General features: G+C 47.0%; 1 protein-coding gene and 1 non-coding gene across 3 annotated transcripts; both read right to left on the bottom strand.

Annotated features, from left to right (window-relative positions):
* Positions 1-73: 73 nt before the first annotated feature.
* Acp2 (acid phosphatase 2, lysosomal) lies at positions 74-8,601 on the bottom strand. 2 transcript variants are annotated; one of them, XM_040745814.1, is made up of 11 exons: positions 8,581-8,601; positions 7,608-7,703; positions 6,966-7,052; positions 5,604-5,756; positions 5,406-5,504; positions 5,237-5,326; positions 4,659-4,791; positions 3,800-3,882; positions 3,583-3,689; positions 3,305-3,480; positions 74-964 (listed from the first exon to the last, which is right to left on the bottom strand). In XM_040745814.1, the coding sequence occupies exons 3-11, from the start codon at positions 7,044-7,046 to the stop codon at positions 831-833; spliced, it is 1,056 nt and encodes a 351-aa protein (XP_040601748.1). In that variant the 5' UTR covers positions 7,047-7,052; positions 7,608-7,703; positions 8,581-8,601; the 3' UTR covers positions 74-830. The 2 variants fall into 2 exon arrangements, with proteins under 2 accessions (XP_040601748.1, XP_040601747.1); XM_040745813.1 differs by lacking the exon at positions 8,581-8,601 and adding an exon at positions 8,283-8,447.
* Positions 8,602-11,152: 2,551 nt separating this feature from the next.
* LOC121140647 lies at positions 11,153-11,255 on the bottom strand. The gene has a single exon (XR_005877564.1). It is a non-coding gene; the product is annotated as a U6 spliceosomal RNA (small nuclear RNA).
* Positions 11,256-13,281: the final 2,026 nt, after the last annotated feature.

Raw genomic sequence — 13,281 nt, 5'->3', positions numbered from 1 at the left:
GACCTAGTACAACCTGGTAAGAGTGTTCCTTGGATGTCAGAAACGGGAGAGAAGAAAGGCACAGAGCCAGCACTCACAGTCAAACCTTCATTTTCTCGGAGTCACTTCAGCCCTATTTTGGGCCACAGTCAAAAAGTCCAGTTCACCACCTGCATTTACTTCAGGTCCCTGAAGAGCCCAGCCCAGCTGAGGGAGAGTCACTTCATGATGTGTCTTTCTCCTGCCTATGTCCTCCCACTTATTCAGGTACAGTACATATATCTTTCAGATCTGCCTGAGGCACCTGCTCAAGCCAAGGGTTGACACTAGCAGTAGCTTCAGCCACAAGCCAACTTTGCTGTTAGATGATCCAGTTCCTCGATAGCCACATTTTATGCTCCCAGTGATTTGCAGTTTTTGCCTCTAAAAAAGTACCAAGGGACAATGGCCTCTAAGCCATTTGCCAAAGATGTGGGCTAGAAGACAAAGAACAAGGCTTGGTGGAAGAGCTAGGCAGGTCAGGTACTGGCTTCTTCAGTTTTGTTCTTTATCCCAGGTCCTGAGTGAACCCTGAATGCTAGTCTGTATCCCAGGTCCTTAGGAAGTATAGAAGAGGCAAATCCCATTGGAGAAAGCCAGTGTCCAACACAGCACATGGTAAACATCAAGCATGTAGATGGTGAGTCACAGGTGTCATGCGTCCAGCTGAGCCTCACTCATTCATTTGGGCTTAGGTAATCAGGGAGGTTAAACCCAGGGACTCCTGTCCATGGACTGGAATCAGCAATAGTCAGGAGCAAGGACTCAGCCCACCTCCCCTAGGAGGCAGAGGGAAGGGGACTGAGTGGTTGTCAAGCATGGTCTTCCCTGTCTGCGACATGGTGGTAGCCAGGAGGCTGAGCCTGCATCCGGAAGAGGACAGTGAGGAGCAACACTATTAGAAGGAAGAGGATGGAGCCACAGACAGCCAAGGCCACAATCACCTCTGGGCAGGGGAGGGAAAAAGAAAGATAACATTAGTATTCATCCAGCAAATACATATACTACCCCACGTGAGGTACTGTTTTAACAAAACATGGATATACAAAGGTGGTGAAGACAGTCTGCTCTTATGGAGTTTACATTCTAGAGAAGAGACCCAGTAAAGAAGCATCTGGTGGTAATGACATCTTAGTGTTGCTATATGAGCAAGATAAGTTACTCAGAAATCACCGAGGAGTCAACTGCCAGGTGTTGGTGGCACACACCTTTAGTCCCAGCACTCGGAAGGCAGAGGCAGGCGGATCTCTGAGTTTGAGACCAGCCTGGTCTACAAGAGCTAGTTCCAGGACAGGTTCCAAAGCCACAGAGAAACCCTGTCTTGAAAAACCAAATTAAAAAAAAAAGAAAAAAGAAATCACCGAGGAAACAGAAGCAGAGACCTGGGGTCAAGAAGTAAGACAGATCCAAGAGTAGAGTGCCATGGGGGGGGGGGAGGACAAGCGAGCCCTGATAGCGGATAGGACTGGGGGTCTGGATTCAAAAAGAAAGTATCATTGGAGCAGAGTAAGCAAGGGCACTAGGAAACAGGAGATGACCAGGCCAAATAGAGGCTAGGTGGTCATGGCAGAGACCTTGGGGATTTAGTGTGTGATTAACACACACACAACATTTAAAAAAACAAACAAAAAATGTCCCAAATAACCCAGACTGTTTTGATACTGGCTGTGTAGCAGAGGATGACCTTGAACTTCGAACCCTCCTCCCTCCCCCTAAGTGCTGGAATTAAAGGTGTACACCACCACACCCTGTTTATTCAGAGCTGGGGATTGAAGTCAGGACTTCTTCCCTGTGTGTGCTAGGCAAGTGCTCTTTCTACCAACCACCCTACATACACCTCTAACCTCCATTTATATTTCTTAAGAAATTAACTCTGAGCCGGGCGTTGGTGGCACAAACCTTTATTCCCAGCACTTGGGAGGCAGAGGCAGGCAGACCTCTGTGAGTTTGAGGCCAGCCTGGACTACAAGAGCGAGTTCCAGAACAGCCTACAAAGCCACAGAAAAACCCTGTCTCGAAAAAAAAACAAAAACAACAACAACAAAACAAACAAACAAAAAAATTTAACTGTGCTGTGTTGAGACTGATAGGGACAAGAATAGAACCAGAGTGAATGTTAGGCTTTTGATCAGTTCAGGCAAGAACTGACGTTAGACCGGAGAGGCAAGAACTCAGTATCTGAGAAGTTGAGCGGACAGAATCTGCTAGTGGACTGGGTGGTGGAGTATGAGGAAGAGAGTGCCTAATGCTAACACTGTTCAACTATGGGACTGATGTAGCATCTATTAAATTGAGGACTGTAAGACGAACAGGCAGATCCGAGGGGAAGAGGCGCTGTTTTAGACAACTTAGATGCCTCACTCAACATCCATGTAGAGAAGAGGCCTCAAGTCAGCAGTAGCTGGGGAAGAGTCTAACTCATGAATCTATAAGTCATACTACACAAGTGGAACTTAACCTACCATGGAGATGAGGTAGGGAAGCCATGGGACTGGATGAGATCCCTTGGGAGTCAGGACAGATAGGAAAAGAGCTAGAGACAAGTCTCAGGCCATTCATTGTTTAGTGAAGAGGAAAAACCATAAGGAAGATGTAGTCAGTGAAAACCAGATGTCATGGAGATTTTTGTTACTGTTGCAGTGCTGGGTAGGGGAATGAACCCAGGGTCTCATACATGTTAGCCATGGCTTCTACTGCTGAGCTATGTCTGCAGCACTCAGAAAACATGTTCAAGCAAGGAGTGACAGCTGCTTTGCAGTGCTACTGAGGTGGGAGAAGTTGCCTAAGAATCGGTCATTTTGGCAACAGCTTCACTACAACAAAAAGGTGACACATAATTGTTTAATGTCAGTCTGAGATAATAAGTCTGAGGAAGTAAAGCCAGAACGTAGGTAACTCTTTGAAGGATTTTATCCAAAGGGGTCAGAGAGATAAAGTGAGTCTCAGAAGCCTTTGTTAAGCTTTGCAATGGGAGTAATCCAGTGGAGAAGGGAACATGTTCCCAGGGAAGGGGAGAAGAGACTGACATGGAGTACTAGCCTACATAAGCAGGTAAGCTGGTAGATGTGGCAGGAGAATGACAGGTCTTTCTGGTGACTCTTATTTTCTCAGGGATAAGAGTATCACCTGGAGGTGAAGGATATATAAATATACTGTTAGGATTGAAGAGGCTGTCCAGGGAAAGGCAGGAAGATGGCTGAAAATATGACTGCTCCCTGAAGATTTGTGAGTGTGATTTTGCCCCTGACCCAGAACATGATTAGCACAGAAGCAGGTGGCAGCTCACCCGTGTCTGCAGTGTCACTTGCCAGCTGGCACTCCTTCTGCCAGTCCTTGGGTATGACAGACTCCGTGAGGCGAAGGAAGTCCTGCAGTGGGCAACGGTGAGGGCAGCCAGGCAGGATCAGAGGCCAGGGTGCCTTCTTACTGTCATTCCGAAAGTACATCTCAACTGAGAAATTCCTGAGAGTTGACAGGAGGCAAGATGGGAGATGCTCACCGTGCCCATAACCGAGAGTCCCTCTCAAGTGGCCCTTTAGAGGACACCCAGGCAGTTCCACTCACCCATTATCTTCCCGATAAAGTTCAAATATGTGGCAGGAAGCATAGGGGGCTTGTTTCCCATTGTAGACATTCAGTGCCATTTGGAGAGCAACCAGGGTAGTATCATGCTGTAAGGGAGAGGTGCTGCCCATAAGACTGTTTCCTCCTCTACGTCCCCAGGAACTGAGTCAGGGGAAGGGGAAAGTGCTCAGCTCCTGTTGGGGGATTTGGAGCTTACCGCGGAGTAAACCAGAAGCTTAGGGAATTGAGAGGTGGTTGCCATTTGTGTCAGGTTCTTCAGTATCTGAGCCAGCAGGACTCCTGAAGAAGAGAAATCCCAAGTGTCGGTGCCTTGAACCATCACTGATCTGCTTCTCTCATCATCTGATCACCAACCCAGAGAACTGTTCCAGTTCATGGAGACCACACTGAAACACTGCACTGCCAACTGCCAAGAACTGTCAAGTTTACATAGGACACAGATAAAGTTACTAGTATTTAAACTTGAGCTCAGAGGCCCGATCATGACTGATTTAACAGTATGAACACAGTGTAAACGTAAGACTTGCTCACAGCACACAAGATGGTGGTTCATGCCAGAGCAACTGCTGCATGCAGGCTCTGAAAACTACTACACTGTCAAAGGTTGAGAACGTATACCCTTGAATGGTTAAATGAAGTAACTGCACATAGGCTACCTTCAGCCTTTTCTCCAAAGGCCTTAGCAGTTCTCTGGAGGGAGGCATGCAGTTAGGAAAGAAAGGGTCTTCTGACATGGGCGAAACACAAGAGTGAGCATGGCAGCCCAGGTGTGCACACCTTTAATCCCAGCACTCAGGAGGCAGAGGCAGGTGGGTCTCTGTGATTTGAGACCATGCTGGTCTGCATAGCGAGTTAAGCTGGCCTGGCCAAAGTCACATACCTGTGACTCAGGCTAAATGTCAGAGAACTGGGAGATCTGGGTGACCAGTGGGGACGGCAAAGGGGAGAAATCGCAGAGGATTATCTTAGGCAGAACAGTGTGTGAGAAGCTCCCACGGATTTTCAATGCTGGAGAGTTTTGGGGAGGGTAGTGACATGCTGTTTGTGTCACTCACCACCCTGAAGCCGGGCCTTCTGTACTTGCTCGTGGATCCCGAAGAGGAAGAGGAAACTGAAGTCCTTTAGATGGCTCAGACGCTGCACGGTTTGGGGTGAGGCCCAGGGCGGCAGGAGCAGCCCGTGTGTTTGCTGTGTATCGCAGCAGGCAGGTTAGCGCCCTAGGCCTAGGCCAGAGCCTCTCCAGGGGTGGCTTTCCTCCCCAGGTGGGGAAGGTGCCTGTGTGTGTGAGGGAGGAAGAGGAGAGCAGAGGTGAGGCAGAGGGGCCATTGCACGCATGGCAGACAGCAGGGCATTGGAAAGGAACCTCGAGCATGAAGAGCAGACTCAGCAGAAAGAGATCTCACAGCACTGAGCTCTGGATGGAGAAGGGTACAGTGTGCTGACAACTAGTAAACCATTTCCCACTCTGAGGTTCTTTTCACCCATGAGGGAAGTTCCCAGGTTACATAAGCACTGGCTTACTGGGCCTTCCCAGTGGGGATGGCGGTAGCCAAGCAACGTGCTCTACTGCCCTAGAGATATGGACCTGCTGAGGAGAGAAGAGCAACCCCAATAGGCACCCTGATCCGCTCACCTCACAAAAGAGTGTGTCGTACACATTCCAGATGGTCTCTAGGGTCAGGTTCGTAAGTCCTGTTTCATTGGCCACCATGTCCAGAAATTGCTATGAAAAATGCATCAGGAGATCAGTACTGTTCTGGGCAAAGAGCAATCTGATGACTCACACCTTGGCCCCCACTTACTGCATTCTGAATACTCTTGTTCTGATACTCTGGTGTCTGCCGAGTCTCATTCTGCAGCTGCTCATAACGGGGACATGGGCCCAAAGGAAACTTTAGCAACTGCAAATTAAGGGGGAAACAGGCAGAGGAGTCTGGGGATCAGTAGGCCTATAACAGTTGTCCCCCCACTACTTCTTAAGAAGGGCTGGCCAGTCTTACCCTGTCTTCAGTGACGGGCACAGTGTGAACAGGGATAGGTTGCCATGAAATGTTAGCACTGAAGCGCTGTACTTCACTGGGAGGGAAGAGTCCAGCCAGGTTGGCCTCAGCACTCATGAGAGTACGGTCAAAGTCAGTGCTTCGCACATAAATCTGTAGATCAGCAACACAAATCTCTCTGTGTGTAGAAGCCCTCCTCACTAGAGCCCCAGGGAGAACTGTTCTGGAAGGCTACTCAGCACATTATAAACTTAACATGCATACACAGCCTCTCTGGATCTTCCCCGTTCCTCAAGACCCCAAACATTCAGCTATGAGCTATCACCACTATATAAAGAACTCAGTCTGGGGAATGGCTCTAGTTCACACACTCCTTCCTGTTCATCAAAAGCAGTCATTTGTTAAGTTATCTGGGGGATTTTAATAACTGAATCTCCCATCCAGACCAGAGTCCTTGTCTGGCATAATGGTACACACACACTCCTAACCCAAGACCCGGTCTCACTATGTATGTAGCAATGGCTGTCCTGGAATTCACTGTGTAGACCAGGCTGGCCTCAAACTCACAGTGATCCACCTGCCTTTGCCTCCAGAGTTCTGGGATTAAAGGTATGTGCCTCTAATTCCAGCCTGGTACACACTCGTAATCCCAGAATTTGAGAGACAGTACCAGGAAGATCTCTGAGTTCAAGACTAACCAGGGCTACATAGTGAGAGCCTGTCTTAAAGCAACACCCCAGAGTCCCAATGGCAGATACCACTCCTCACCACATTCCCTTCCCCTTTATAAATGGGGGGGGGGAGGAACAGAGAGAGGTGGCTTGTGCAAAGGGAGGAAGAAAATAGGGAAGGGCAAGCTGGGTCTTTGGGGAACAGCAATAGGTAGAGGATTAAGACAGCTGAAAGCAGTAACCACAGAACAGCTATCTCCATCACTGGGGTAAGCAGAGGACCTCAGGCGCCAGCACATTTGCCAGCTTTCGCTGCCCAGTGCTCCACTCTAAGCTCCGAGAAGACAGAGATCATAACCATCATATACCATTGTATGAAAGCGCTAGCACAGTGCTTGCCCCTTGGATGACAGCAAATGTCTTGGATAGAAAGCCTGCTGTTTCACAGTTGGAAAGCACTTTAGCAGACCTCTCCTTATGCCTGAGTTAGACCTTTGGCCAGCTTTGTCTCTTCCCAGGCAAGCAGAGACAATTCAGACTCCAGAGCAGTATTCTAGACAGCTCTCAGTTGTTTCCTCCAGGGACCAAAACTTCAGGAGGGAAACTAGAGTGCCTAGCCTCACCCTTACATTCTCTAAGTATGAAGATTATCCAAAGACCCCATTCTTGTTGATCAAGCTCCCAGTCTTACCTCCTGCCGGTGGTAGGAGGTGTTCAGAAAGCTACTGTAGCGCTGCCGCAGAGCCTGACCTAGCTCCCAGTGCTGTAGCATCCCCTCCTGTGGGCAAACATGAGGGTTAAGAAAGTCCAAAGGAGAGCCAGGCGTTGGTGGCGCACGCCTTTAATCACAGCACTCGGGAGGCAGAGGAAGGCGGATCTCTGTGAGTTCAAGACCAGCCTGGACTACCAAGCGAGTTCCAGGACAGCCTGTCTCAAAAAACCAAAAAAAAAAAAAAAAGAAGAAAGTCCAAAGGGAAGAATGGCTCATAGACCCTATGGCATTTAGGCATTCTTCCCTTGACAAGGAGTGAGTTTGATCCCAGAATTTAAGTGGTCAGTTGTGAATGACACTGTCCTAGACATGGAGTATTGTTAAGAAATCTGGTCGTGCTCAGAGAAATAGCTCAGTGTGCTTTTTGCAGACAAGGTCCTGTATCTGATTTCCAAAACCACAAAAAAACAAAAACAAAAAACCCAGCAAAATGGACATCTGGCCCATCTGAACCTATGTGGGAAACTAGCAGTTTAGGGAGGCTCAGTTTCTGTGCTCCAGACGCGACCCATTCTACAGCCCATCCCAGGGCCTTCCTTTACAGGTTGACTTCTGACCCACCTTGGTTAGCTGACCAAACCCCTGGGGCCACTTCTCTTCCTGATAGGGGTCCTTAGGATATGTCTTCACTGGTGAGCGATCTCCATGTCGATACAGCTGAGTAAAGAAAACGGTTTGTCTACAGATCAGAAGGGTCTTCTGGTTAAGGACAGGGCCCACCTCTACCCATGTCAGGAAAGGACATCTCACTCTCTCTGGAAGCCTTTCCACTAAGCAATGAAAAAAAGAATCCCAGTTCAGGTTTCTAACAAGGCCATGCAGTGTAACTCGAAATAATAGGCAAAGCCAAAAGCACAGGTAGAAAAGAATAGTGCAAGCAATGCACTCTGGGGGAGGAGGCGGGCAATGACTGGGGAAACAAAGATCATAGAAGTCGTCTTTATGGGTGACTCTCGGCCTTTTAACTACATTCCCATCCTTGGGAAGATTCATCCCAGGGAAAAATAGCCCCTAACATTACTTGGTCGCCCTGCCCTGCAAAATGACCTAGGGCTCCAAATCAATTCTCAATCCAGCCTCGCAGCCCACCACGGGCCAGCGGCTTCCTAAACCAGTTCTTTCTCCTTGAGAAGTCAGACCCCAGACCCCAGAGCACAAGCTCTGCCCCTCCCTCTACCAGGCGGCCTTCGCCCTTTCAGCTTTGGCGAACCCGTTGGTGACTCCGTCACCCATTACCAAGGTAACAAAGCGCAGACTCCGGGCCTGTGTGGGTGGCATCACCGTTAGGCATATGCCAAGAAGAAATTGGAGAAGAGCTGCCTGGCTCCAACCAGACTGTCTGCCCGCCATCACCGTTGTTGGCTGTGCAGCCAAGGAGCCGGAACGCCTTGGGCGGTACCTGCTGCAGACGCCCGGATGCATTCGTATGGACACTTGCCGGAAGTGTATTCTTCGCCATCTTTCTAGCGGCGGGCGGGGGGTGTGAGAGAGAAAGTCTGGCAGGCAAAGGCGGAATTTGGGAGGTAATACTCACGGAGAAGGTTTACGATCGGCGGTGATGGGCGAACTTACGAATGTAGCGCGATATTCCGGACAGAAAAGGCTTAAGGACCTTGTCAGGCTCTCCTCTTCCTCTACCAGGCTGGTGCTTGCCCTGGGTAGGGTCTTAGCCTGGAGAGCGAGCGCCTCCTCTGAGGCGTTATTCCGGAGCCTCAGCTGGTGCAGAATTGGGGTGAAATGTGGGGAAGTTTAGGGCATCACTTTGTACGCCTGTCTTCTGTGTATAGTTTTGAGCCTTGGCTCTGACAGTTTCCCTAAGTGGTCTTGTTTGGGGTGTTTGGCGCTGCATGTAAACAGCCCTTGGGAATCCCTGTGTCTGATCCAGTCTAGTCCACCATTCATTTCCTGAACAAACCTTTAGTTTACCTCTCACTGCCCAGTTTCAGTTCTTTCTAAATTAAATTAGGCTCAAAACATCATGGTTTCTCTCGGGGAAGTTGGGTTGTATAGGATGATCAGATTTCCCAAATCCGCTGCATCGAATTCCTATGGGAGGAATTTCAGACAACGGGGGCAGTAGTTTGATGCAGGCATATAAGTGTGGAATTTCCACAGAATCAGAGGCAGACACTAGCCTTTAGGATTTAGGATCAGATAGCCAGTCTGGTCTCCAGATATTGTGACTCCAGACCTTGTAATGACACTGTCAGATCTTAGACCCTTGGTATGCTTTGATGCAGATCTTCCTACTACAAGCAAACTCACCTCAGATTATCCGCCAACAACAAACTGATCAGAATTATTACTGTCCCAGGACTTCAGATAAAATTGTGTACTGACTGACTAAACTTTACTTTCAAAGTCACCTTGCAAAGACTGAGGAGTGAGCAGAATAAGAAGGCTTGAAAACTAGGTTCTTACTAAAAAACAAAGCAAACACACACACATAAAATTCAAGGCTCTAGCTAGGTGGTGGTGACACACGTCTTTAGTCCCAGCACTCAAAGAGGCAGAGGCAGGCAGATCTCTGAGTTCAAGGCCAGCCTAGTCTACAGAAAAAGTTCCAGGACAGCTAGGGATACACAGAGGAACCCTGTCTCAAAAAACACAACAACAGCCGGGCGTTGGTGGCGTATGCCTTTAATCCCAGCACTCGGGAGGCAGAGGCAGGCGGATCTCTGTGAGTTCGAGGCCAGCCTAGTCTACAAGAGCTAGTTCCAGGACAGCCTCCAAAGCCACAGAGAAACCCTGTCTCGAAAAAACCAAAAAAAAAAAAAAAAAAAAAACACACAACAACAACAAAAAAACAAACTATAGCCAGGCGTTGGTGGCGCATGCCTTTAATCCCAGCACTCGGGAGACAGAAACAGGCGGATCTATGTGAGTTCAAGGCCATCCTGGTCCACAGAGTGAGTTCCAGGACAGCCTCCAAAACAATACAGAGAAACCCTATCTCGAAAAAACAAAAACAAAAAACCAAACTATTTTCTGTGTGTGGGTGTTTGACCTGTATGTATATCTGTGTACAATGGCCTGGAAGGCCAGGCCAGAAGATGAACAGCCATGTGGGTGCTGGGAATAAAACTTGATCTTCTGGAATAGTAGCTAGTTCTCTTAACAACTAAGCCATCCCTCCAGCCTTTTGTTTTGTTTGTTTTGTTTTGTTGTTTTTGTTTTTCAAAGCAGTGTAACCCTGACAGTCCAGGAATTCACTCTGTAGCCCTGGCTGGCCTTGAATTCAAGAGATTCCCCTGCCTCCGTAGTGCTGGGATTAAAGCACAAACCACCACACCCAGCGACACACCCAGCTAGTTCTTTGTTAACCACAGGTTCCCTAGTTCTTAGCTTTCTTAACCACAGGTTCCCTTACAAGTCACATGAAAAATTAGCCCTTTCTCCAGAAAACGTGTCCAAACATGAACATAAAATACAATTTTGCATATAATCTTAAGTGATTCACAATGATCTTCCATAGGCTTATAAAATTAGGAAGCCAACCCAGAGAGAAAGAGAAGTGATTTGCTAAATTTACACAGTTTAGAGAATGGATTGAAATTCAAATTTGCTTATTTTTGTTGTTGTCTTTTGAGACAGGGTCTCATGTAGCCCAGGCTAGCCTCACACTTCTGATCCTCCTGCCACCACCTATGAACACTGGAATTTCGAGTGTGCACCCAACTCCAAAGTCTTCTTTCCCTCCCTTTCTTTCAGATAGGACTAGGGTCTTGCTTACCTCCTAAATGTCCAAACCATATGCTGCCATGCCTAGTTTTCTGCTTCGTATATAATTAATCTGTTGTTTATGTTTTAAATATCTATTTGTGCGTTGCATGTGTAGAGGTCAGACACAGCTCTCAGGAGTCCCTGCTCTCCTACAGTGAGACTGAGCTCAGATGGTCAGGGTTGCCAGCAAGTGCCCTTCCCTGCTGAGCTGTCTCACCAGTCCACCCCCATAATATAAAATGCACTGAGCTGTGGTGGCACATGCTTTTAATTCCAGCAATCACAAGGCAGAGGCAGGTGGATTGCTGAGTTTGAGGCCAGGCTGGCATAGTGAATTCTAGGACAGCCAGGGCTACACAGAAAAATCCTGTCTTGAAAAACAATAAAATAAAGAATGCTTCACAAATTTTCTTGTCATCTTTTTGCAGGGACTATGTAGAGCTCTCTGTATTGTTCCAATTTTAGTGTATGTACTGCCAAAAATAACACTGTAATGGACAATTTCTTACCATCTGTTCAATCAGGCTGCATTGGTAAACCATATAGGGTAGCCCAAAGTACCTTGAGTTTTATCAGAGGAAACCTTTCACATAAGTGGCATCAAATAAAACATGACTTACTAAGGCTGGGTGGTGGTGGTACACTCCTTTGGTTCCAGCACTTGGGAGGCAAAGGCAGGTGAATCTTTGTGAGTTCAAGGCCAACTTGGTCTACAAATAGAGTTCCAGGACAGCTAGAGCTGTTTTGCAGAGAAAACAAACAAACATGACTAACTGATAAGAACATATTAGTGGGGAGTTGTTTTGTTTGTTTTGAGACAAAGTCTCATTTTGCAGGCTAGGCAAGCCTACGACTTAAAATTCTCCTGCCGCTATTTCTCTAGTGCTGGTATTATAGGCATGTTCTCCACATGCATCTCATGGAATTGTTTTTTTGTTTTTGTTTTTGTTTTTTTGTTTTTTGTTTTGTTTTGGTTTTTTTGGTTTTACGAGACAGGGTTTCTCTGTATTGTTTTGGAAGCTGTCGGACCAGCTGCCTACCTCTGCCTCCCGAGTGCTGGGATTAAAGGCGTGCGCCACCACCGCCCATTGAAATTGTTTTAAGATTATATTGTTATCCTAGAACATGGCAGATTGAGGCAGGAAGATCAGGAGTTCAAGGACAGCTTCGGTTACATAGCAAGTTCAAGGCCAGGCTAGGTTACATGAAACCCTGTCTTGAAAAAAAAATGTTAGTATAACTTTCCCTCTGCAAAATTATCCATGCAATGTGCTTACGTAATGTAAATGTTTAGCTCACCAAATAGAATAAAAATCTATTCGTTGTCTTTCTTCCCCCTTGCTCAAGTATGTCTATCTACACCCTGTCTGTAAGCATCTGTGTAGGAGGATTGGTGAACCAGTTGTTATTCTAGTCTGTGTGAAATGATTCCAGGATAATATTGACACTGCACATTAATGGTAGAGCCCACAGCAAAGCTTTACTTCCGAGATTCCTCAGCCTTTGTATTATTTTCTACAGATGATTTGAGGTTATTTTCATCTTGGTTCCTTACAGTTGGGGTGGGGGAAGACATCGTGTACATGTAAATATTCATGGACCTATTCCAGACCAAATAAATTAGTTTCTGAACAATCGCTTTACCTAGTAATGGCAGATGCAAACCTAAAACCACGTGAGTTATCTTTTTTTTTTCTGAGTTTTGGAGGCATCCTTGTAAAATGGGATAAAGTAGGTTTGTTTATTTTATTTTAGTTTCAATTTGAGCATGAGCTTTTTTATTTATGTATCTGCATGTGTGTATGCACATGAGTGCAGGTGCTCATGGAGGCCATCAGATCTCTGGAGCCAAAGTTACAGGGGGTTGTGAGCCACCCAACATGGGTAGGAGGAACTGAACTTGGGTCTTCTTGTAGGAGCAGCAAGGGATCTTTTTTTTTTTTTTTTTTTTGGTTTTTCGAGACAGTGTTTCTCTGTGGCTTTGGAGGCTGTCCTGGAAAGTCCAGGCTGGTCTCGAACTCACAGAAATTCGCCTGCCTCTGCCTCCCGAGTGCTGGGACTAAAGGCGTGCGCCACCACCACCAGGCCCCTTCTCCTAAGATTTACTGTGAGACATGGTACATACACATACATGCAGGCCCTCACACATACACATAAAAATAAATAAAGACCACTGGATGGGAAAATCTACTTATTGTAACTACTGTTCTATTTTCTTTAGAATGCCCCTTTGCCAGGTATCAACTTTTCAATAGTTTTGCCATATACAAAATGTGGAGTTTTTTTGTTTTTTTGTTTTTTTTTTTTGGTTTTTACAAGACAGGGTTTCTCTGTATTGTTTTGGAGGCTATCGGTCCAGCCCGGCCTCGAACTCACAGAGATCCGCCTGCCTCTGCCTCCCGAGTGCTGGGATTAAAGGCGTGTGCCACCACCGCCCGGCAATGTGGAGTTTTATAGTGAAGAACTATTCTTTTTTTAAATTCCCCAGATAAATAGTTTAATTTGTGAAGCA

Source organism: Mesocricetus auratus, unplaced genomic scaffold (genome assembly GCF_017639785.1).
Source record: "Mesocricetus auratus isolate SY011 unplaced genomic scaffold, BCM_Maur_2.0 Super-Scaffold_100004, whole genome shotgun sequence".
Lineage (NCBI taxonomy): Eukaryota > Metazoa > Chordata > Mammalia > Rodentia > Cricetidae > Mesocricetus > Mesocricetus auratus.
The sequence above is the reverse complement of the archived record's forward strand: the minus strand, read 5'-3'. Positions and strand labels throughout refer to the sequence as shown.